The sequence below is a fragment of the Colobus angolensis genome, unplaced genomic scaffold, assembly GCF_000951035.1.
Source record: "Colobus angolensis palliatus isolate OR3802 unplaced genomic scaffold, Cang.pa_1.0 Scaffold431, whole genome shotgun sequence".
Classification (NCBI taxonomy): Eukaryota; Metazoa; Chordata; class Mammalia; order Primates; family Cercopithecidae; genus Colobus; species Colobus angolensis.
Window position 1 is genome coordinate 2393502 of NW_012117722.1, and position 23450 is coordinate 2416951.

The 23450-nt window shown below is 38.9% G+C and overlaps 1 protein-coding gene across 1 annotated transcript in view; it reads right to left on the bottom strand.

The window, feature by feature from the left end:
- COL19A1 (collagen, type XIX, alpha 1) overlaps window positions 1–23450 on the bottom strand; it is a 339364-nt gene that overhangs the window by 72031 nt on the left and 243883 nt on the right. The window contains exons 17-20 of the mRNA XM_011957047.1: window positions 22607–22669; window positions 11915–11956; window positions 4056–4118; window positions 360–395 (exon numbers count right to left, since the gene is read on the bottom strand). Of these exons, the coding sequence (XP_011812437.1) occupies window positions 360–395; window positions 4056–4118; window positions 11915–11956; window positions 22607–22669 (204 nt within the window). The remainder of the gene's footprint in view (window positions 1–359; window positions 396–4055; window positions 4119–11914; window positions 11957–22606; window positions 22670–23450) is intronic.

Sequence of the window (23450 nt, forward strand, 5' to 3'; positions counted from 1 at the left end):
GTGCCATTAACAGAATTTTTGGAAAAAAAATGTATCTTTTATTTTAATTTGATATTTGTGATATCCTACATGGATGTCTTATATAACATTCATGGCCAATCACTATTAGTAATTGGTTAAACAATGTATTAGAAAACTCATACCAATGTTGAAGTCTCCTTGCATGATAACATTTAACAAGGCTTAAAATTTCTTATTTATCAAAATAAAAAAGTTAAAAATCACAGAGGAAAAAGTAAAATGCTCACGGACCTTATTTAATCAAATCTATTAGACTCCAAAGTAAACATACCAGAAAATCAGAGAGAAAAAAATCAATGAAGTAGAAAACCCAAGGTAGTGATAAAATATCTACTTACTCTATCTCCTTTTTCTCCTTTTGTAAAAGGCTCTCCCTAAGGAGAAGGGGTAGATGATAGAATTAAACACTCTTAGAAATAAACTGTCCAAACCGGGGTGTGGATAAACCCTACAGGCCAAACTCAGATCCCCATTGCAAACAGACCTCTAAAAATACCCAGAGTGCCACACAGTCTGCTTTTGCAGCTTAAAGGAAATATATGATAATTAATTTAAAAACTCCTTTATATTCCCAAATGAACAATGAGTTAATCATTCTAATATCATTTATAAAATCCCAAGTGGCTGGCAAATCGGAATGCTGCCCAAGGCCAAAGCTTCCTACTGCCTAGTTCACATAGAAAACAATCACACGCACACATCCAATTGGATGTGAAATGGGAGTGACAGCAAGAAATTGATAAAAATGTTGTATGGAAAGACATTCATTTGAATTCTTCCATTTGGTTAATTGTGTGCTTAAATACATAAAATCATTATTTAAAAAATAGTTTTCTAGTTTTCATTTTTACTTTAATGAAAATGACTTGAAGAGGTTAACCATATCTGTAAGTTCTGTGTCCATGGATTCAAGCAATTGTGGATAAAAAAAATTTGAAAAAGAAAAACAATAAAAAGTAAAACAGCAATAAAAATTATACAAATTTTAAAAATAATATAGTATAACAACTATTTACATAGCACTTACATTATATTATGTATTACAAGTAATCTGGACATGATTTGAAGTATACAGGAGAATACATAGGTGATATGCAAATAATAGGCCATTTTATATTAGGGACTTGAGCATCCTCAGATGTTGGTATCCTCAGAGCCCTGGAACCAATCTCCCACAGATACCAAGGAACAACTATATATCCATATCTACCCAACGTGATGAAATATCTTAATAGTGGTTAATTTCTATGTATTAGATCAAGGCCTTATTTATATTTTTATTTCCCTGCTTGTTTTTGCTTACATGACACTGCTCATGTCATTGCTTATTTACAGCCACTGTCAAGTTTAGTGGCCACATTGACTAAAGTAACTGGTTATAAAATAAAAAGAAAAAAGAAAAACCAGGGAGCCTCGTTGTCTAGATACTTGATATTTAGTCCTAGATCCAATGGCTACTATTTGAGGCAAGTCACTTACTCTTTTAGAGGCCCCCTTTCCTTATCTATAAAATCATGGGGTTCAACTAGGTGATCTCAACTATATTTTAGCTCTGATGTGTTACACATCAAACCATATTCTGAATGTCCTATGGTGGGGGAAAATTTGCCATTTTAGTTACCATTTGGGATCAGTGGTTCAGAATTTACCTTTGAATGAATACTACTCTTCTGTTTGGGCCTTCTGATTACTATGCAAAGTAAAGTCTATATCCTGTTCTGGAATAGAAAGGTTGAGACCATAAAGAGCTAAACTGCTCTCCATAATAATGTAAAATTTGTGTTGTTTTAATGTAGGGGTAGGGGAAGGCGGCAAAGATGTATGGGGTGGTGGGATAATTAGGGGATGAATAGGGACCTGGTATGGAGAAGAGTTAGGAGGAAAAGAAGCTCTAGTTAAGGAAAACAGGGCTAAAGGCAGTCCCCATGAGGTACATGGACTGCCCTTGAACATTAGTGGTAGGAGAGAAAGCCAGAGGAAATCTCTGCAGGAGGAAAAGGCCTATCACTCCTAGGAACTATGAACTCCTCCAACTCTCGCTGCTTAAAGTGTGGTCCATGGAACAATAGCACCAGCATTACTGAGAGCTTATGAGAAACACAAACTCTGATCCTGCTCCAAACCTACTGACCTAGAATCGGTGGTATTCAAGTTTACGTTCACGTTTGAGAAGCAGTGTTCTAACTCACTGAAAGTTTCTCCTTTCTGCTCTAAAAATCCTTAATTTTCCAGTAAAATTTTTGTAAATCTTACAGCAAGGTCCTCCATGTGTCATGTGGAAATTAAGAGAAGGTGGGTGTCAATGTTCAGTTTTGGAGGGAAGATAGTGGAGACCTAGAGAAGCAGTTAAGAGATGGTAAGAGGAACTTCCAAGCGTGGAGCACCTAGAGAGTTGGCAGGTACCAGGGGCATGCACCAGCCTGGATTTCTGAGACATGAGATTTTCCAGACACTATTGGAAATACTCAGTTGGAGAAACCCATTAAAGACTGCCAAATCCTGTAGTTGTGTAAGAAAGCTTGAACTGAATACTAAGGGCAAGTATGACTCCTGAAAGTAGAAGAACTGGGGTACATAGGCTAAGGGAGGAGACCACCCCTCATATTGTCTTATGCCCAATTTCTGCCTCCAAAGAAAGAAGAAGTAAAAACTAAAAGGCAGAAATGAAATCCACAGTCAGACAGCCCAGCGCCACACCCTGGGCCTGGTAGTTAAAGATTGACCCCTGACCTAATCGGTTATGTTATCTATAGATTGCAGACATTGTATAGGAATGCACTGTGAAAATCCCTATCCTGTTTTGCTCCAATCTAATTACCGGTGCATGCAGCCCCCAGTCACGTACCCCCTGCTTGCTCAATCAATCACGACCCTCTCACATGCACCCCCTTAGAGTTGTGAGCCCTTAAAAGGGACAGGAATTACTTACTCGGGGAGCTCGGCTCTTGAGACAGAAGTCTTGCCGATGCCCCTGGCCGAATAAACCCCTTCCTTCTTTAACTAAGTGTCTGAGGAGTTTTGTCTGCTGCTTGTCCTGCTACAAGGCCACAGACTGATTCTAAAGCTACAAAAATTACTGTCATTGTTAATTTTTTAAAGTTGAAGCACAGGGAAAATTTGACTTTGTAACACTGAATGCTTTAAATAATGTTCCTGTTTGTCATGCAGGCAATTTAGTGACCTCTTCATGTTTTATCCCCTGATAAACCAATATCCTTTATTCACTCTCATAAAGAAAGGGATAGAGTGGTTTAATAAGATGTATTACTTTTTTTTAAACAAAGATGAAACATTTGATAAGCCTGATTCTCACTGATTCTTGAAAACTGCTTTTTTAAAAGGAGCATTAAAACAAGTCATTTTTTGTACCTACGATTTCTCTTATCACTTTAGGTGGTCCTATTTGAATATAAATGATACTGTAGGGTTTTTCTCTTTTTCCCCACAAAAAGAACTACATTTTGAAAGAAATTGGCCACAATAATACTGAAAAGTGGTTGGGAAGCCACTTTGATCTTACAAAAATCAAGAAAGAAAAATAACTTCAGAAGGTACACTGAGAACAGTTGTTTGAGCAGAAAGATGTGTTTCCAATTTCTTTCGGATCAATTTGTACTAGTCTTTTGATACATTGATTTTATTATTTTAGATGCAGTGTTTAGTTATACCAGATGAGCATTGTGATTTTAAACTTTAGGTTCCAGAATCAGCTCACCTAGGTGTGATTCACAGCTCCAATGCTTAGTACTGTGTGACTCTGGGCAAAGTTACTTAACCTCTTTATGCCTTACTTTTATCATTTGAAGTATGCAGGTGATAATAGACGACCTTACGGAATCTTCTTGTGGATTAAGTGAGTAAATACACGTGAAAGACTTAGTGCATAGCATAGCTAATACCCGCTTGAAAATCTGATCGGTTGCTTCCCATGACAGGATCAACCAAGGTACGTGGAATTGGGGCTGATTTGGAAAAATATTTTTAATCCAATTTTTTAGATATTCTTCCTCTGTTCTCAAAGCTAAAATACTTACAGGTTCTCCTTTTTGTCCTTTAGGCCCAACAGACCCTGGAAATCCTGGTAGTCCAGTTTCACCCTTTCAAGACAAAGCAGAAGAGAGATTTTGCAGATGGTTAGAGAAGCACTATTGTGACTCAGAACAGAATGATTGCTTGCTCTCCTAACTATATAGCATCCAACAGACAATGCAAAGTTCTGAATCTCGTTAGACTATTTTTATGATAATGTGTTTGTCAGTACTTCACAATGGCTTTATGTCTTTTAGAAATCCATACATTTCATTATGATACTTAAATGTAATTTGAAACAAAGTTAATTATTTTTCCAGGAAAGAATATCTAGAGGAGAATAATTATAATTTTGTTCTGGTGTGCCAAAACCAATTTTTTTGTGTGTGATCTCAAAGACATCAGACTGTTTAACTGGCACAATAATCTAGACTCATTTTATTTCAGGCACTTTTTTGTTGAGGTGAGCAGAGTCGGTAGTCATATGAAGCAAAATGAGTCTCTCAGCTGTTTCCAGGGTTTATAATGCTGCTTAGATGATTGGCTGTGGGCAAATAAGGCATTCTTGTAGATGTGGTGATGGCAGTAGCTTAGAAATGTCTAGGAGGTTCTGGTCAAAAACCTTGAAGAGAGGTTTGTATGTGACATATACAGAGTGTTTTTGGAAAATGTAATTTGAGAAGTAATACTTAAAGAAAGGAGTTATATCACTGATGAGACTTCAGAGGAGTCCCAGCATTGTGCATCCTTTTAGTGTTTACCAAGATCTCTGAATACCTACACAGTTTTTAAATTAAACATAGTCCCTAGAAGATCTGTAAGGCTACTTTTTTTTCCCCCAACCTCAAGAGCATTTTTGCAAAATAATGTTCACCATTACATTTCTGAGCATGTACCGTTTTTGCCTACCTGGCCTATTTTTTTACTTCAAAAGAATAAAGGCCGGGTGCGGTGGCTCAAGCCTGTAATCCCAGCACTTTGGGAGGCCAAGATGGGCGGATCACGAGGTCAGCAGACCGAGACCATCCTGGCTAACCCAGTGAAACCCCGTTTCTACTAAAAAAAATACAAAAAAACTAGCCGGGCAAGGTGGCGGGCACCTGTAGTCCCAGCTACTCGGGAGGCTGAGGCAGGAGAATGGCGTAAACCCGGGAGGCGGAGCTTGCAGTGAGCTGAGATCCGGCCACTGCACTCCAGCCTGGGCCACAGAGCGAGACTCCGTCTCAAAAAAAAAAAAAAGAATAAATACAGAAAGCATAAAGTAGAATACACTAAGCCTTCATGTACCAGGTACCCGAAATGAAAGAAATTAAAAAATTTACAAAGAAGAAATCTCCTATATTTCCTATTTCCACCCAGAGGGAACCACTCTCAAGAATTTAGTATTTATATTTTCAGTTTATATTATTGTACTTTTACTGCATATGTGGAATCATAAACATTATTTTGGATATTTGAAACAAATTCCATAAATAGCTTTATCTCATATAGAACATACTACGACTTGTTTTTTCCACTCAACATTGTTTTTAATATCCATCTCTATTGATACATATGATCTCATTCATTCACTGTAACAGCTGAGTAGCATTCTAACATGTTAATAAACCAGGGTTTATCTCAGCCCTACTGATGGGTGCTTGAGTTGTAATCAGCTTGTCTCTATTATAAATAAGGCTGCAGTGAACATCTCTAATCCTGACCCCTGTGTGGATGTGCTTAACTGTTCATTTTGAAGCCTCAGTCTACCCAAAAGTGCTTCAAGTACAAATTTACTACAGCCCTAAAATCTCTGGCTTATTTTTATATGTGTATCCTAATCCATATCTTGTGATTTTCTGTAAGGGATAGACAAGATCATGTTTGTATTAATTAGTCTTCTAGATTTATGGGATATGTTTTGTTAAATTTAATCTTAATCTTATTAAAATTTTAAAACCTCATGCGATACTGTAACTGTGGAACCAGCCAAACAGGGCCTACTCTGCTGATAATAAAATGTCAAGGTACCTTTAAGGTATAACAGAGCCCGAAACTCCAAGTCATGCAGCCTAGGCACGCATAACAGAAAAAGCTTTGACTTGTAACAACAGCTGGGACCAACAATTCCTCCCCTTGGGTGGAATCAAGAAGACCGGGACATGACCAGAACCTGAACTCTTTCAGAAGCAAGGGGGTCCACTGGCCTGGAATATCCAGGGCAAAAATCTGCCTCAACATACCTTACCACAAATGGTCAAATTTGAAGCTGTCCAATCAGACCCTGCCAAACTAACATTCCTAGATCCTGTCTCTTGCCCTCTGATCCCTTAAAATTTGCCCCAATCCCCAAATCCAGGAGGCAACTTTGAGCCTGACTCCTGTCTCTTTGGTGGCTGGTTTTGCAATAAAATCTTTGTTTTCTGAAAAGCTGGTGCCATAGTTATTGACTTCGGTGCACACTGGGCAGTGAGCCCATCTGCTTGATAACAATATTGTAAAATACATATTTGGTCTTCGTCCCAGTTTCCTGGCATACAACTCATAAAATCCTTGGAATCCCCAAAGCAATAAGTGTCTTTTCGTACGTTAATGAGTTGACTGGTAGCTGGCAGCCCCTAGGTACCTTTGGGATTGGGCTGGTCACCAGAAGGACCAAGGCTTGATTAGAGTCTTTTCAGCCTCACCTCCAGCCTCTGAGGAGGGGCAAGAGACTGAAGGTTAACTTGGTCACCAATGACAAATGATTTAATCAATCACACCTACATAATGAAGCTTCCATAAAAACCACAAGGACTGGGTTTGGAGAGCTTCTGTAGAGCTGAAGTTGTAGAGGTTCCCAGAGGGTGGCATGACTAGGGAGGGCATGGAAGCTTGGCACCCCTTCCCACATACCTTGCCTTATGCAGTCCTTTATCTGTAACCTTCGTAACATCCTTTATAATAAACTGGTAAGCATAAGTAAATATCTCCCTGAGTTCTGTGAGCCATTCCAGCAGATCAGTCAAAGCCAAGGATGGGGTCATGAGGACCCCGATTTATAGCCATTTGGTCAAAAGCACAGAAAAAACAACATGGGACTTTCGGTTGGCATATGAAGTAGAAGGCAGTCTTGTGGGATTGAGCCCTCAATCTGTGGGATCTGTTGCTACCACCAGGTAAATCGCATTAGAATTGAATGGAATTAGAAGACAACCAGCTGGTGTCTATTGCAGAACTGATTGCTTGCTTGCTGTGTGTGAAACATTCACATATTTGGTCATAGAGGTATTTGGTGCTGTGAGAGTTGATACTAGGAAAGAAGTGTTTGTTTTTATGACTCACCTCAGTACTAATTTTTTATACCATTAAGCTTTCAGTTAGTAATAGTAAGGCCCTGTTGGAGAGCCAAGGAACCAAATGGATAAGAAGCCAATTTGCAGACCTGTCAGTACAAATATTCTAGAGCAGTGTTTCCCAAAGTTCAGTCATCCACATCCCAACTGCATAATATTCGCTATGTCCACATACCACCTATATATACATAACTTATTTTGTTCTCTAAATTCACTCACATTCTTAATTTAAATATTCAATAAGCCTTTTGAAGCAGTATCCATAAAATTTAAAGTTTAGTGTGCTGGATACAGGCTTTTTCCTAATTCAGAGGAAGCTACATAAGTATTGTTTTTTTCTATGATAGTATCTAAACATCCTGTGTATCATCAGTCTTATTCTTACCACATTATAAGATAAGCCATTTTTTTTCTTGGACATAGTAAATCATATTCAAGATAAGGAGAGGGAGAAGTTGGTGGATACATTTAGGGACCAATTGTTGTTGGTTTTATAGAGAAAATAAACAATTAGCCTTGTATAGGCATTAGGGTGTACAGAGTGAAGCTCATTTTAGCGATCTGGTAGGTGCTACAATCTCCATTGCATAGGTGTGAAGGAAAAATATGCCTACTAGTTACACTTGCCTAATAAAATAGAAGTAGAAAGCTGAGAAGGGGTCTAGAAATTGCTTGTAAAAATCAAATCCGCCAATATCAAAAGGGAAGGGGAGGAGAATGTACATGGTGAAATAAGAGTAATTATATTCATAGCTGCTATACAGGTGAACCATTGTACATAGGTCTCCTGGGAAATACAGAGGAAGGACAAAAAAGGGGTTGTGGCTTGTCTTTCCACATAGTCATTGGATGACGTTGGGCTGGAAGGAAATCTTAGAGACCTCTTTCCTCATAAAATTCTGCAAAAAAAGCATTTTCCACCTGAACCTTAGACACATATGGGTTTGTATTTTTTTATTTAAATTGAACATTCAATGATTTATCACTGTAGAGATGAGTTGAAACATAAGTGATGAATTTACTTTGCATCAGGAAAGACTCTCATTCAGTTTGACACTTTTGATGCTATTTGAAAAGCTTGGTGCTGTAGCGACTCCACCTTTTCCCCGACAGTCTTCCCCGACAAGACACCTGCTATTTTCTCAGGAATGCTTAGATATCCTGATATTTTGTTCTACTGTCTCTATAAAGCAGTAGTTCTCCTCAAGTAACTTGCAAATACATTATCTCTTCTCCATATCCTGTCAGTCCCAGTCAAGCCACAGAGCAGGGATCATCCATCATTTCCACACTGGTAGACTGGTCATATGGACAGTCTCCATGGCCATTTACTGCAAGTCGTGGTTCTCCCTGTATCGTAGTGTTCTTGATACAGGTTGTGGCTGCTAAACCAGGGGTGATTGGTGTGTATATTCCAGTGCTGTTTGTGCTTGTTCTGGTGCTCATTGTAGCATCGGGTTCCAAAGGGTTGACTCTTTTAGTAATTCTATTTTGCTGGTCAGTGCATTGAGAAGTAGCATATTATAAAGGAATGATGAATCACTTATGTGTTTAATTATTCTACTGGTTAAATATTTTATTCTACAGCACAAATTGAGTCCCTTCTTTGTGAAAATTATGGTGGAGATACAAAGATGAGCAAGACCAGGTGCTAAGAATGAGAATAACAATTAATCCTCAAAAGTGCTAAATGAGACCTCATGAGAGGAAGGAAAGATTGAGGTGGTGAATAGAAAAGAACAAATCTTTAGTGAGGGCTTTATATATGTTTTAGTTATTGTGCTTTTGAGTAACTTCCTATTATTTAATTTTAATTAAATTAAACTTCTATCAAATCTTTGTGTAGATACAGTTATGCCCATGGTGTGAATGAGGAAATGGATACTTAGAGAAATGAAGTGACCTTCCCAAGGTGACCCAGCTGTTAATGCCACAATCAACTTTTTGTCTCAAAGCTCATGCTCTTCCTATTACTCAGTGGTTCTTAGCCCTGGTTGTATATTAGAGTCATCTGAAACACTTTTAAATAGCGCTACAACCCCTACTCCAAATCGGAGTCTCTGTGGATGAGCCCGAGTGTGGGTATTTTGTCAAAGCTTTCCATGTGATTCCAATGTGCAGCCAGGATTCAGAAGCACTGGGGTTCACCACAGGTGCAAGCAGAGATCTGTGAGAACAGCTTGATGGAGCTCTAAATTATCACTGTGGTGACTTACATCACATTAAATTACATTATAATTTTTTAAAACTAATGTATTGATTCAGAAGAGATAGTAAGTAGACTTGCATAGGTAGAGTTGATTTCACCCTTCTAGCAACTGCTGTGCTTATGTTTGTGTTTGGTTGGTTGTTTTGAGACAAGGTCTTGCTCTGTTGCTCAGGCTGGAGTGCAGTGGTGTGATATGGCTCACTGCAGCCTCTATCTCCTGGCTCCAAGTGATCCTCTTGCCTCAGCCTCCCTGGGAAGCTGGGACCACAGGTATTTACCAGCATGCCCAGCTAATATTTTTAATTTTTGTAGGGATGGGGTATCACTATATTGCCCAGGCTGTCTAAATTCTGGGCTCAAACGTTCTTCCTGCCTTGGCCTCCCAAAGTGCTGGGATTACAGATGCGAGCTACCGCCTGTAATTTTTGTTTATTTTATGCATTATTTATTGGCAATTTCCTGTTAATCACGCTTTTTAAAAGTTTTTTTTTGTGTGTCTCTTTATATCATGTATGGCATCAAGTTCCCTGTGGACTCTTCTATGTTATTTATTTGAGTGAGAGGAGGGAACAGTTATGCCACTGGCTTTTCCTAATTCTACTTAGGATTCTGAAGCAATTAGAAAAGATTTTGAGCAACAGAAAAGGTCCTTAGAGTTTGAAATACACCTGTTTTACAGAATCAAATTTCTCATCAGTGAGGTCTTAAGAATGTCTAAGTAACATATGTTTCCTAATGAACACAGCAAAACAGAAGCCAGCTGTTTTGTTTCAAGAAATGAATCATCATTTAAATACTTTAAAAGTCACAACTCTCTTCTTTGCTCAGCTGTCCTATGTGACAAGCTTTGTGGCTTTCTTTTCCTTTTTTTTTTCCCCTTAGCCTGCATATGTCCAGAAGTCATTGCCTAAAATGTAATGCGTTTGTTATGGTGGCGTATGGTTTCTGTTAGCTATTAGGTTACAGGAAATAATGCTAATGTACTAGCAATAAAATCTAACTCACACAAGTGACTTATCATTGCTGTGTAATCAATTTTTGGATGTCTTTTTTCAGAATGTCAAGGTTTTATTTATTATTTATTTATTTAGCAGAAAATTTCATTTTCAATCATCAATCTGCAAGAAGCTCCTAGTTTCTGGTGAGACTGTCTTTTAGTAGTAACTTCTGATGATGAGTGTACGACTTTTTGAATGGATTGGTTGCACTGATTTATAAGACACAGAAGTCATATTTTCTCGGATTCATGTCAAAATCCCCTGCCCTCAATCTAGAGAATTTTTACAGGAGAATGAATGAAGATAGCTAGCACTCACAGGTCACATTCCCTCAGAGTATTTTCAAACCTACTCATCTCTGCCTGTAGATTTAATGTGCATTTTTTTTCTGACAATGGTACATTTGCATGGAATCCAAGGTCATTACAATTTCAGAATCAAACAGGAGTGAAACATCTTATTGAATGGGGAAGTGAATCTGTCATCTTTACAGTTAAGATAATGAAACCTGCGAAGGACAAGGAGAATGCAATGGAAATTTATCAGTGTCTTAATTTTAAAACTATTTTGAAATAATTACTTGGCTAAACCACTACTGGACAGTATAAAACCCCACCAAAAATGGCTGCCAGGGCAGCTTACGTTTTGGTACTTAGGAAGACACAAAATAGTGAGCCTGGGCATGAGGCATTTTGCCAAAGGGGTCTTCAGATTGTTTTTGCCACCTACACGGGTTCACATTTAATTACAAAACAAGTCTTGTGTCCTGATTTCATTTATCTTATTACAGTAATTTCCCCTTGATATGTTCTCTTTCTTGCAGCCAACTGCTACTCAGCAGTCCTTGCTGGACCCTGAAGCAGATTCCAATCCTACTGCCTGGTCAGGAGGCAGGCAGAGGCCCCTGCCCACTGCAGGCTGGACACCCTCCCAGAGATGCAACCCAACTGCTGCTAGGGGGCTGCCACTACACGGGAATGTGTAAATCTGTAGAAAATACTGGACCCTTCTATTCACTTTGAAAATCTGATTACCGCCGGGTGCAGTGGCTCAAGCCTGTAATCCCATAACTTTGGGAGGCTGAGGCGGGTGGATCACCTGAGGTCAGGAGTTCAAGACCAGCCTGGCCAACATGGTGAAACTCTGTCTCTACTAAAAATACAAAAATTAGCCGGGAGTGGTGGCACATGCCTGTAATGCCAGCTACTTGGGAGGCTGAGGCAGGAGAATCACTTGAACCTGGGAGGTGGAGGTTATAGTGAGCCGAGATTGCGCCACTGCACTCCAGCCTTGGCAACAGAGCAAGACTCCATCTAAAAAAAAAAAAAAAGAAATCTGATTACCTTGTCTCCTTTCAGGCCTCCAGCTTCATGTTCATCATTTCCCTAGGGGGGTAAAAACAATTTAAAATTCAAAGAAAAATCCACTAATTTTTAACACATTCAATGGGTAACAGTGTAAGTAGTCAGATAACAGTACTGTAACAGCTTTTTATGGATACTAGGTCATTTGTGCAAACAGCTTTGTCTCTCTCACCTGTTGTTAAATATTCCTGTTAAATATTCTTCTAAATAATTCCAGCTTTGGAAACCCCATGCATCTTCTTTGTGACTTCTTAAGGAGATTGCTTCCGGAGAAACATCACACCTCTGGGGATAAATACTCACTACTCCAAAACCACATCTGGCCACTTCAACTGGCCTCTCCATGTATCTGAGCATCTCTGATCTGCTCTCCCTACTCTCAAGTATGCTTTATTGTTCTCAGACCACTACATTAGACTCTACAGTCCCGGGCAGGTGACTTGCCTGTGACTACACTGAAAAAAATACAAGTTCTCAGACATCACTTTTTTTTTTTTCCCTTTTTGTGGAGAATGGTGTCTCGCTATATTGCCCAGGTAGGTCTTGAACTCCTGGGCTCAAGCTATCCTCCTGCCTCTGCCTCCCTAAGAGTTGGGATTGCAGGCATGAGCTACTGTGCCAGGCCTCAGATACCACTTCTAATTCCTGTCAATGAATGTACCAACCCATGTGCATGCACACCCGGGTGTAGTTAATGAGCTGTCTCATCTCTTATCAGTGGCTGTTTCCTCTATAAATTCTCTGATTCCCATGCCCTCTGCCTTCTTAGGAGATTTTCCTTATTGATGTTACCTATTGCTATCAGGTGAAATTGGCCAATTTGGTAATAAAGTTAAATAAAGTGTAGCTAAAATTGGCCAATTTCTTTAACACTTCTCTTTCTCTCTCTGACTACCTACCTATTCTACCTTCTTTAAACTTAACACACAAAAAGCATACAGTTCCCCAGCACACATTTCCCTTAAGTTACTCTCTTTCCTCCGATTTCTGGATAATTTTCTCAAAAGGGTAGTTAGTGTTTTCTGCGTCCACTGACCAAGACAGCCTTTAATGTTTCCCTCAGCGGGAATCAACTTTGGACAGGCTTGTTCCTAATTCCAGACCCCGACCTCTCTTTTTCTAGACCTTGCCTTAGAAATCTGTATTTGTAAGTTCTTTCACTATCCCTTTGAGATGCTAATCTTTCTAAAAGCCTCCTATTAGTTTTACAATCTGGGAACCTCTTTCTCAAGGGCCTGGGAGCCATTCCTTTAAAATGTAATCATGGAGAAGATAGTGCCACTATCTTCCAGGCTCTGTGAGAGGGTAGGAGCCTAACTTCAGCCTTGTGCCAAGTTGTAAACCTTCTTCCTGTCACAAAGATATGAGAAAGTTTACCCTTCCTTTGGGTAGAGCCAATTAGCAAACACAAGGAAGTGTGTTCTCTCTCTTACATCAATACTTAAAAACTCTCCTGAACTTTGTTTCAATGGAATTGAGCTCAGACTAAGTCTGCCCTCTCTCTCCTATTGCAGTAGCCTTGAATAACGTCTTCCTTGCCTGTTTAACTTTGTCAGGTGCAATTTTTTATGTGACACCACTTATTCATCTCCTGTTTACTCCTAAACACATACGTATTTGACACTGGCCCCAATCAGTCCACTGATGTGGCCCTCTAATGTTATTAATAATATCTTTGCTGCTTACTCTAATGGACTCTTCTTTAATTGACCTTGCTACACTTGTCACTCTCTTGGCTTGTATGATAGCTTACTCTCCTGGTTTCTTCCTATCTCTGTGACTTCTTCTTCCCTCATCTGTTAAAGGTTGGATTTCCTTAGGACTTTCTTCTTTGTGACTCAACACTTTCTCCCCAGCACTCTTATTTATCTTCATGGCTTAGGTAATATTTACACAGCCAAATTTATAAACCCAGTATATACTTCCCTTCTGAGTTTTAGACCCATATATCTAATTTATACACCCTGCATATACTTCCCTTGTGAATTTTAGACTCATATATCTAATTTTCTACTTGATGTATGTACTTGTAAATTCTAGAAGCAATTCACATTTAACAAGTTTAAAACTGAAACAAAAAATGCAACAAATACACATATATATGAGAGAAAAAAATAGAGTTACATCACACTGGTAACATTGTTTGGTACAGAAGTGGGAGAAGAAGAATCAGTTTTTTCTAATGTGTCTCTGCAGTTGCTCTTGTTAAATTGAGCAGGAATTCCATTTTACAATTGAAAACAATTATGGAAAGAAAGAAAACCTGAATTCTTCCTCTCTGTCCGAATGTCATTCTCAATACCACTTGGTTTGGCTGTGTCCCCACCCAAATCTCATCTAGAATTGTAGCTCCCACAATTCCCATGTGTTGTGGGAAGGACCCAGTGGGAGGTAATTGAATCATGGGGGAGGGTCTTTCCTGTGCTATTCTCATGATAGTGAATAAGTCTCATGAGATCTGATGGTTTTATAAAGGGGAGTTTCCCTGCACAAACTCTCTCTTCTGATGTCTGCCACCATGTTAGATGTGCCTTTCACCTTCCGCCATGATTATGAGGCCTCCCCAGCCACATGGAACTATGAGTCCATGAAACCTTTTTCTTTTGTAAATTGCCCAGTCTAGGGTATGTCTTTATCAGCAGCATGAAAACGGACTAATATGATCACCCTCATCCTTATTCCTCGAATATGATCAGTCATCCAGTTTGGTTGACTCTGTCTCCCCAAATGTCTTCTCTTCTTTTAAGAGAAAGAGTCAACCTGCCTACACCCAGGCAGCCCACCATCATGTCTTGCCAGGATTATTGCAGTGAGTTTCTAACTGGCCTTTTACAATCCACTCTTGCTTTCCTGACATGCATGTTCTCTACATAAGATCAGAGAAATACCTTCAAAAGACATTCTGACATCCATTTCTCAAAACTTTAACATCACTAGCAAATCTCTGCATAGCCTAAACTCATTTCCCTCTCCAGCATCATGTTGGCCACTCTTCTTCCTCAGAAGCTTCAGCTGTCATGGTCTTCTTTCAGCTCCCTAAACTGACCAAGGTCATTCCCATCTCAGCCTCCAGATCACCACTCTGTGTCCTCACCTTTCTATCTGGCCAGAAACTACTCATTAATCAGGTCTCAACTATTATGAAATGCCATTCATGAAAGCCTCCCCTGGCATTCAATAAATATCTGTTGGGCAAATGAGCCAGTAATTCTAATCATGTGATTTTTCCATTAAAGTTATTTTTCTGATTAAAAATACATGTGCTGATAGAAAACCTAAAAGGTACAGAAATATTTAGACAACAAAAATATACAGAGGTACCCATTCAGATCACTATTGCTATAGTTTGATATTTTAAATATTCCTTCCATGTTATTTTGCTGCTCCAATAAAAAATCAGTAGTTTATAACTGATATTATTATTGGTCTTGTAATGGATATTCTCTCATTTTCTTCTGTCAACTTTGGTCTGTGATATCTAAATTGAAAATAAAAATTGTAATCTCAAAATTTTGTTCTAAATTATTACAACCAACAGCATTTGAAAATAAAGTATGGAAACACTAAGGTATATACACACGTTTATAAAGAACCAGCAGTTACAAAATGGCAAGTTGCTTGGATGCAACCTGCACAGAAACATAAATCTTAGAGATGTCTCAAAAACACTAGTCATTTGGGCATGGTGTCAGCACAAAACATCAGCATCTCCCCCTGGCTATGCTTATGATAGGATCCTTTTTGGGAAACTGGAACATGCCTTCATCTGAGATATGATTTGCCTGGAGATGGTCTTTGGCTTGGAAGGCCTCATGCTCTTTGATTGCAGAGCAGGAAAGCACCTAAACGGCCTCTGGGGAGAGCATGTTCTAATGTAGCCCACCTCACCCCCAGTAACCTACAGGGCATCAGAGATGCTGTGGCTGGGGTGAAGGAATGCCTCTGCAGCAACAATTCCTAGTGTCCCATCAATAGGCTTTATTGTTCTAAAGTCTTGATTTTCTGATGGCTTTCACACCCAGAAAAACAACAGGGCCATTTATTGCTGATCAGAGCACCATGTTTGCCTCACTCAACAGCAAGACCAGGAAATCCATCTAATCAAGGACTCTTGGTGGCCTTTCGTGCTGTTCTCCACTCTTGGGTTAATAATACTCAAGGCAGATTCAAACTCGAGCTTCAGTAGCATTTATTCATTAACATGTGAGCTGCTTCTCCCTACTATCTCTAAGCTAGCTGCACCAGACAATTGCCTGGCTTAGTGAAAATAATAAGAGGTATAGTCTTTGTGTTTCTGGAACTGCGGTTCTGCCTCCAATGCTATGCTAATTTTATTACGTTATTTTGTGTCTTGGTGACATGTTAAGGGTTCTTGTAAGCCTTCCAAACACAGTTTTGAATGTGTTTATTTAAAAATTCTTGTGGTGATATGGTGAGGGTTGTGGCATGAGGATGCTAATCTGCATGCCCATCTCAAGAATTCTGGGATGTCAGCACTTGTTCTTGGGTCTGTGTGGGAATGGTGAATGGAACTTTGGAACGTATGGTTAGGCAAGTGAAAACACTCAAGCTACTCAAAGTCTTAAAGAGGATTTTCTCTGGAAAGAAGAGAATGTACCTGGATATATCATGGATTGGTCTAAAATTCTCTTTTTTTGTTGTGTCTCTGCCAGGCTTTGGTATCAGGATGATGTTGGCCTCATAAAATGAGTTAGGGAGGATTCCCTCTTTTTCTATTGATTGGAATAGTTTCAGAAGGAATGGTACCAGCTCCTCCTTGTACCTCTGGTAGAATTCAGCTGTAAATCCGTCTGGTCCTGGACTTTTTTTGGTGGGCAGGCTATTAATTGTTGCCTCAATTTCAGAGCCTGCTATTGGTCTATTCAGGGATTCAACTTCTTCCTGGTTTAGTCTTGGGAGAGTGTAAGTGTCCAGGAAATTATCCATTTCTTCTAAATTTTCTAGTTGATTTGCGTAAAGGTGTTTATAGTATTCTCTGATGGTAGTTTGTATTTCTGTGGGGTCGGTGGTGATATCCCCTTTATCATTTTTTATTGCATCTATTTGATTCCTCTTTGATAAACCTGAGAGAAACAAGAAATGGGGAAAGGATTCCCTATTTAATAAATGGTGCTGGGAAAATTGGCTAGCCATAAGTAGAAAGCTGAAACTGGATCCTTTCCTTACTCCTTATACGAAGATTAATTCAAGATGGATTAGAGACTTAAATGTTAGACCTAATACCATAAAAACCCTAGAAGAAAATCTAGGTAGTACCATTCAGGACATAGGCATGGGCAAGGACTTCATGTCTAAAACACCAAAAGCAACGGCAGCAAAAGCCAAAATTGACAAATGGGATCTCATTAAACTAAAGAGCTTCTGCACAGCAAAAGAAACTACCATCAGAGTGAACAGGCAACCTACAGAATGGGAGAACATTTTTGCAATCTACTCGTCTGACAAAGGGCTAATATCCAGAATCTACAAAGAACTCAAACAAATATACAAGAAAAAAACAAACAACCCCATCAAAAAGTGGGCAAAGGATATGAACAGACATTTCTCAAAAGAAGACATTCATACAGCCAACAGACACATGAAAAAATGCTCATCATCACTCGCCATCAGAGAAATGCAAATCAAAACCACAATGAGATACCATCTCACACCAGTTAGAATGGCCATCATTAAAAAATCAGGAAACAACAAGTGTTGGAGAGGATGTGGAGAAACAGGAACACTTTTACACTGTTGGTGGGATTGTAAACTAGTTCAACCATTATGGAAAACAGTATGGCGATTCCTCAAGGATCTAGAACTAGATGTTCCATATGACCCAGCCATCCCACTACTGGGTATATACCCAAAGGATTATAAATTATTCTACTACAAAGACACATGCACACGTATGTTTATTGCGGCACTATTCACAATAGCAAAGACTTGGAATCAACCCAAATGTCCATCTGTGACAGACTGGATTAAGAAAATGTGGCACATATACACCATGGAATACTATGCAGCCATAAAAAAGGATGAGTTTGCGTCCTTTGTAGGGACATGGATGCAGCTGGAAACCATCATTCTTAGCAAACTATCACAAGAAGAGAAAACCAAGCACCGCATGTTCTCACTCATAGGTGGGAACTGAACAATGAGATCACTTGGACTCGGGAAGGGGAACATCACACACTGGGCTTATCATGGGGAGGGGGGTGGGGGGAGGGATTGCATTGGGGAGTTATACCTGATATAAATGATGAATTGATGGGTGCTGACGAATTGATGGGTGCAGCACACCAACATTGCACAGGTATACATATGTAACAAACCTGCACGTTATGCACATGTACCCTAGAACTTAAAGTATAATAAAAAAAAAAAAAAAATCATGGATTGAACCATATGAGATGACCATTTTTATAGGCCCCAGAGAGTAAAATATCAGCAATTTTCTACTGTTCAACTAATAAAAGAACCTAAGGATAGGAACTCGTTCCTAGGGTATGGAGTCATTACAAATCCCCAGGGTCAGCCTTTGGGGAACTTGCTGTAATATCCTAGGCATGAGGGGACATAAAGTTCAGAAAAACCAGGTTGTTTTTTATAGGTTGAAATTGTGTATCTCCCACTCCGATATATATGTATAAACTGTAACACCCAGGACTTTAGAACGTGAACTTATTTGCCAATAGGGTCATTGCAGATGTAATTAATAATTAGTGATAAGTAGTTAAGATGAGGACATGCTGGAGTAGGTTGGGCTCCTAATCCAATAAGACTGTGTCCTTATAAAAAGGGAAACTTATATAGAGACATGCACGCAGGGAGAACACCACGTGAAGATGGCCAAGGAATGACCAGAGGCTAGGAGAGAGACCTGAAAGACATTCCTTCCTAGTGCCTTCGGAGATAACATGGCCCTGCCAACACCTTCATCTTGACTTCTGGCCTCCAGAACCGTGAGATGATATATTTCTGTTGTTTAGGTCACTCAGTTTGTGATATTTTGTTGTGGCAGCTCTAGCAAGTTAAAACATAATATGTGGGCTAGGAAAGCTGTGTTCATTTGAAAATAAGGCCTAAGGCTGGCTCAAAGCCCAACTTCTTAGTTAACTGCAAAAAACCATTTCACTAGCCACAAGTGTGGAGGGTCATGAAAGGAAGGAAAGACTCAGGTGAGTTGGGAGGCTGTCTGTAATCAAACCAACATCTGAAAGTCCATATGTCTGTGCCTAAGTCCACAATGTTCCTCAAAGCCAGTGGAGCCTGGGGCACAGGGAAGGAGAGCGATGAAGTTAGAACCTAAACTTTATTTCTCAATCTTCTGGGCTCAGAAAGGTTGCCTGCAGTGTCTCCAAGGGAGTCTTCACTTTATATGCCATCATTGGGTTTAACTCACTGCTTGGAAAGGCCTTGAATATTGGATTTTGGATAAAGGCTTTCTGTCCTTTCTAGTCTGTGGATATTAAAGTGAAGTTATGATTTAATTTGTGAAAAGAAAAATAGATTATTTTACTAGCAAATTGGTTTTTTTTTGGATCAACAATTTGGAGAAATGAATACACGAATTGGTTGCTGGGAGGCACAGCATCAATCTCCAACAGCTGAGATTGAGTGTGGTGATGTAAGATAACACAACTCTGCATTTTCAATATGGATCTTTAAAAACAACATCAAATGTAAAATCCGCCAGTACTTGGCCTCCGCGGATAAAATGTGTTTTTTTTCTCCATCTAAAGTGTAGTAAGGAACTGTGGGTCTGTGGCTTCGGTAGTTGACAGAGCCTATCAAATTTTTATTAAAACCCCCAGAGCTGGAAACAATGAAGTGCAGTTTACTGGATCATGAGCAGATTTTCCTTGAGGGGAAGAATATGCTCAGCACTGTTGCTTCTTTGCAAACAGTCTTACAGAATGGGAGCAGCTGTTTTGCATATTATTTTTGTGATAGAGAAATCTAGTTTTTATTCTTTGCATCCATAAGTGGGCATGCAAAAATCCACATAAACATACTGATATCATCTTCCTGACTTCACTCCTTAGGCTGTCTCTCTATTCCTCATTTGCTTTTTCTTTCTTCCTCATTTGCTTTTTTTTTCTTCTCCATCCCTTTTTTGATTTGTGCTGTGAGGAGAGAGGGTTTCTTATACCTGAGCTTCTCCCTCCAGATGACATAAGGAAAATAGTAGAGGAAAAGATCAGTTCCTATACGGGGGCCAGAGGGGAAGTGAGGATCCTGGGACCAGAAAATGAACCATGGGCTCTTTGAGTTTGGAATGAGGAGGGGCAGTTTATGAGTAGTCTGTTACTCATTCTCTCATGGGTAGTTGCTTGAGCAGAATTTGGGCTGTGTGACTGTTGAAGCCACTGTGGGTTGAAGAGCTGAGGCACAGGGCTCCAGTGCAGACAACACATAAATCAATGCCAGTTTAAAAGGGAAGATTATTTTAACCTTGGAGTGTCACTTGCTATGTCTCAATACATGGTCCATTATTTAACCCTTAGGAAGGTTTCACTTAGGCCCCGCTTCTCTCTGTGCTTATTTGCTACAGTCAGACCATCCCACACGCTACAAATTGCAAAATGAAACAACCTCAGTGTCCAAAAACAGACAGGGGTAGGTGGTGGAGACAGTGCCAGTGGAAGACATGCATCGTGCTAATCACAGCACGTTTGGCTTTTCCTTTGTGAACCTGAGGGCGAGGAGGAGGTGGTTACAATACAGAAGCAGGGGCAGTGTGGGCGCTGGGAAGGTGGGTCCCACTACCTCCATCCTTCCCAGTGAGGCCTTGGTGTAAGAGCTCTAACTACTCTGAAAGGAAACAGAATAAAGTGTTTGGTAAGCTATCTTCCCTTAATTCACAGATGGATCTAAATAAAGCCTCTAATGCTAAATGGTTATAATGCATCATTTGGGATAACATCTATAGTCTTTTCTCTTTACCCAGTTGTACTCCAGCTTTAAAGTCACATTTAAGGAACATGTGGAGTAAATACCTGTGAGCCTCTATTCTGTAATGGCAGTAAGAGTAACGGGTTCTTTCAGGTGAGTTAATAACTAAGTTCAAAGTACTGGTTTGTTACTAGCAAGATTTTCCACTCAGCTGCTCTGGTCAGCCCCCAGCTTTTTTTGAAATATAACCTTAAAGTTTAAAAATTTGCATTCTCAACTTTAGGCTCTAAAATATAAATGCTCCATATATCTTCATTTAAGGGAAAACTGACCCATCAGCAAGATAAACTGTATAGAGAAGTACTGTTGGGAGACCTGTAAAGATGAGAGCTTTAAAAGTTTTGCAAGGGATAGCAAATATTTAAGTAGCTGAGTAGCAACTCGGTATATTTTATACCAAGGGCAATAGTAATACAGTGTGTTCTTTAAGTTTTTCTAGCTGACACTGTGACATCAGAGCCAACTTATTCTCATTATTTTGAAGCATTTATGATAAATCCTATTTTATAACATCAGGTGTCATTATAGGTGTCATTAAATTGATTAAATTTAAACATGCTTCAGCATTCTTTTTTCCACTTGTGCTAAGCCTTAATATTTTGAAAAAGCTAGTACAGTTCTATTAAAGAAATGTCTAATAAAGAAACAGGAAATATATCCCAAACATTCCTCCTAATATAATACTCCCTGGAAAACCTAAATAAATGAGAGAATTTAAAATAGCATCACTATCAAATTTATAAAGTATAAAAAACTTTTCACATTTGATTTTAAATTTGTCAACCATAAATTATCTAAGTCTTTATGTTGACCTTGTTCTGATGAAAGAGAAACTGGATTTTATAATTAGTTAGCCATTTAACAAATTTTTTTGGCATATAGCGTTTCTTTGGGATTTCTAAACATAGAGGAGTAAAAACTCAGAAAAAATTACAGGAAGGGAAAGTAACATAGGAAAGAAAGACATAAAGAGAAGTGTCTCCAATTCTTCCTGTGGTGCAAGAAATCAATGATGAACCATTATGTATACAAGGTATCCTAATTAGTGGACAGAATGCCTCACACGAAGTGATCAGACCACAAATATTTGTCATTGAATGATGACTCAATCAATGATCTCACCTAGATCTTCTCTTGGCTGCCACTCTGTTGTGCTCCTTGTAGAATCTGGAACAAAACTCTCTTGCTTTTGCCATTTGGGTACTTCCACGTCAGCATTCTCCCTATCCCAAATGTGATTTAATAAAACCTTGGGGAAATTAAACGTAGTTCCCCCTGAAAGGTGGGGACTCTTATTCTTGAACTGTAGTATGCAACTATTTGCTTGAGATTTTGGTGCCGCGCCTACTGGTTTTGATAAGAAGTCTATCACCTGTTGTGCTACCCAGAACTTCGAAGTATCAAATAATTTCTTTCTGCCCTCAGAGAGGCTAGATCAATGATATTATCAATGGCAGAACACAATGTTTTGCATTAACAAACTTTGAACACAATTTTTAAAACACTAGGATAAAATCCTAGATTTGTAAGATACTGAGCAAAATACTTATTTATTTTTGTTTTCGAAAACATAGCTTTCAGCACGGAAAGATGTTTACATGCATGTGATCATGTATAAAAGTCTGAGAAGTTAGGAATTAATATGTTTTTTTCAAAAATACAATCACATAAAATTTGTATGTATTATAAATTATGGGAAAAAAGAAGCCATACCTTGTTATCCTTGTTATAATATCCACCAAGAGTCTGGTGTATTCCTTGTATTCCAGGAGGTCCCTGTATTATAAACAAATCAAAGACAAATATATACACATTTACCAAAACAATGCATATTTAAATAATATAGCTAAGAACTCTTGAAATCATATAGTAAAGGAAAAGGAAGTATCTATTTAGTCAAATATTCTGATTAATAGAGAAATACCTGGGCATTAACTTATCATCAGGCTCCTAAGATATTTCTAGGTTAAATCCTGCATGAATCCAAAAAGAGGTCCTAAGTGGGAGCATGTAACATTTTACCAGAAGGTCAGCCATCAGCATATTCTTTATTAAAAGGAATTATACCCATAAGACCCTCCCAGAGAAGAGGTTATAGCTCTTCAGTTTATTTTTGGCACTTCTCACAGGATTTTGATCAATGTACTATAGAATTGTGTGTTCCCACATGCTATTAACTTAGTAAATATGGGAAAAATGTTTTTCTATTGCTTTACTTTTTTAAAGTAGTTGTATGAAAATGGGATGCACATGGACTTTTGGGCCAGAAAAAAGATGTCTGCTATAAAATCTCAGACTTCAGAAATTTAAATATTGATAGTTTTCAGTTGACCTGGAAATAATTCAGTAAGCACTATGCTGGGCTTGGAGTGGATAGGAAAGAAGCAAAGACATTTGGCTGTCTCTAAGGCCTCTAGGAAGAAAGGAAGAGAAGAATTCTCCAGGTTTTTCAGGGATTACATTTTGGGGTGAGAGTCATAAAAACCACAAAGGTTAGCATTATTTTAGATTAAGTAATTCAAGTCAAATAGGTTCAACTATCTCAGAAAAGAGATTG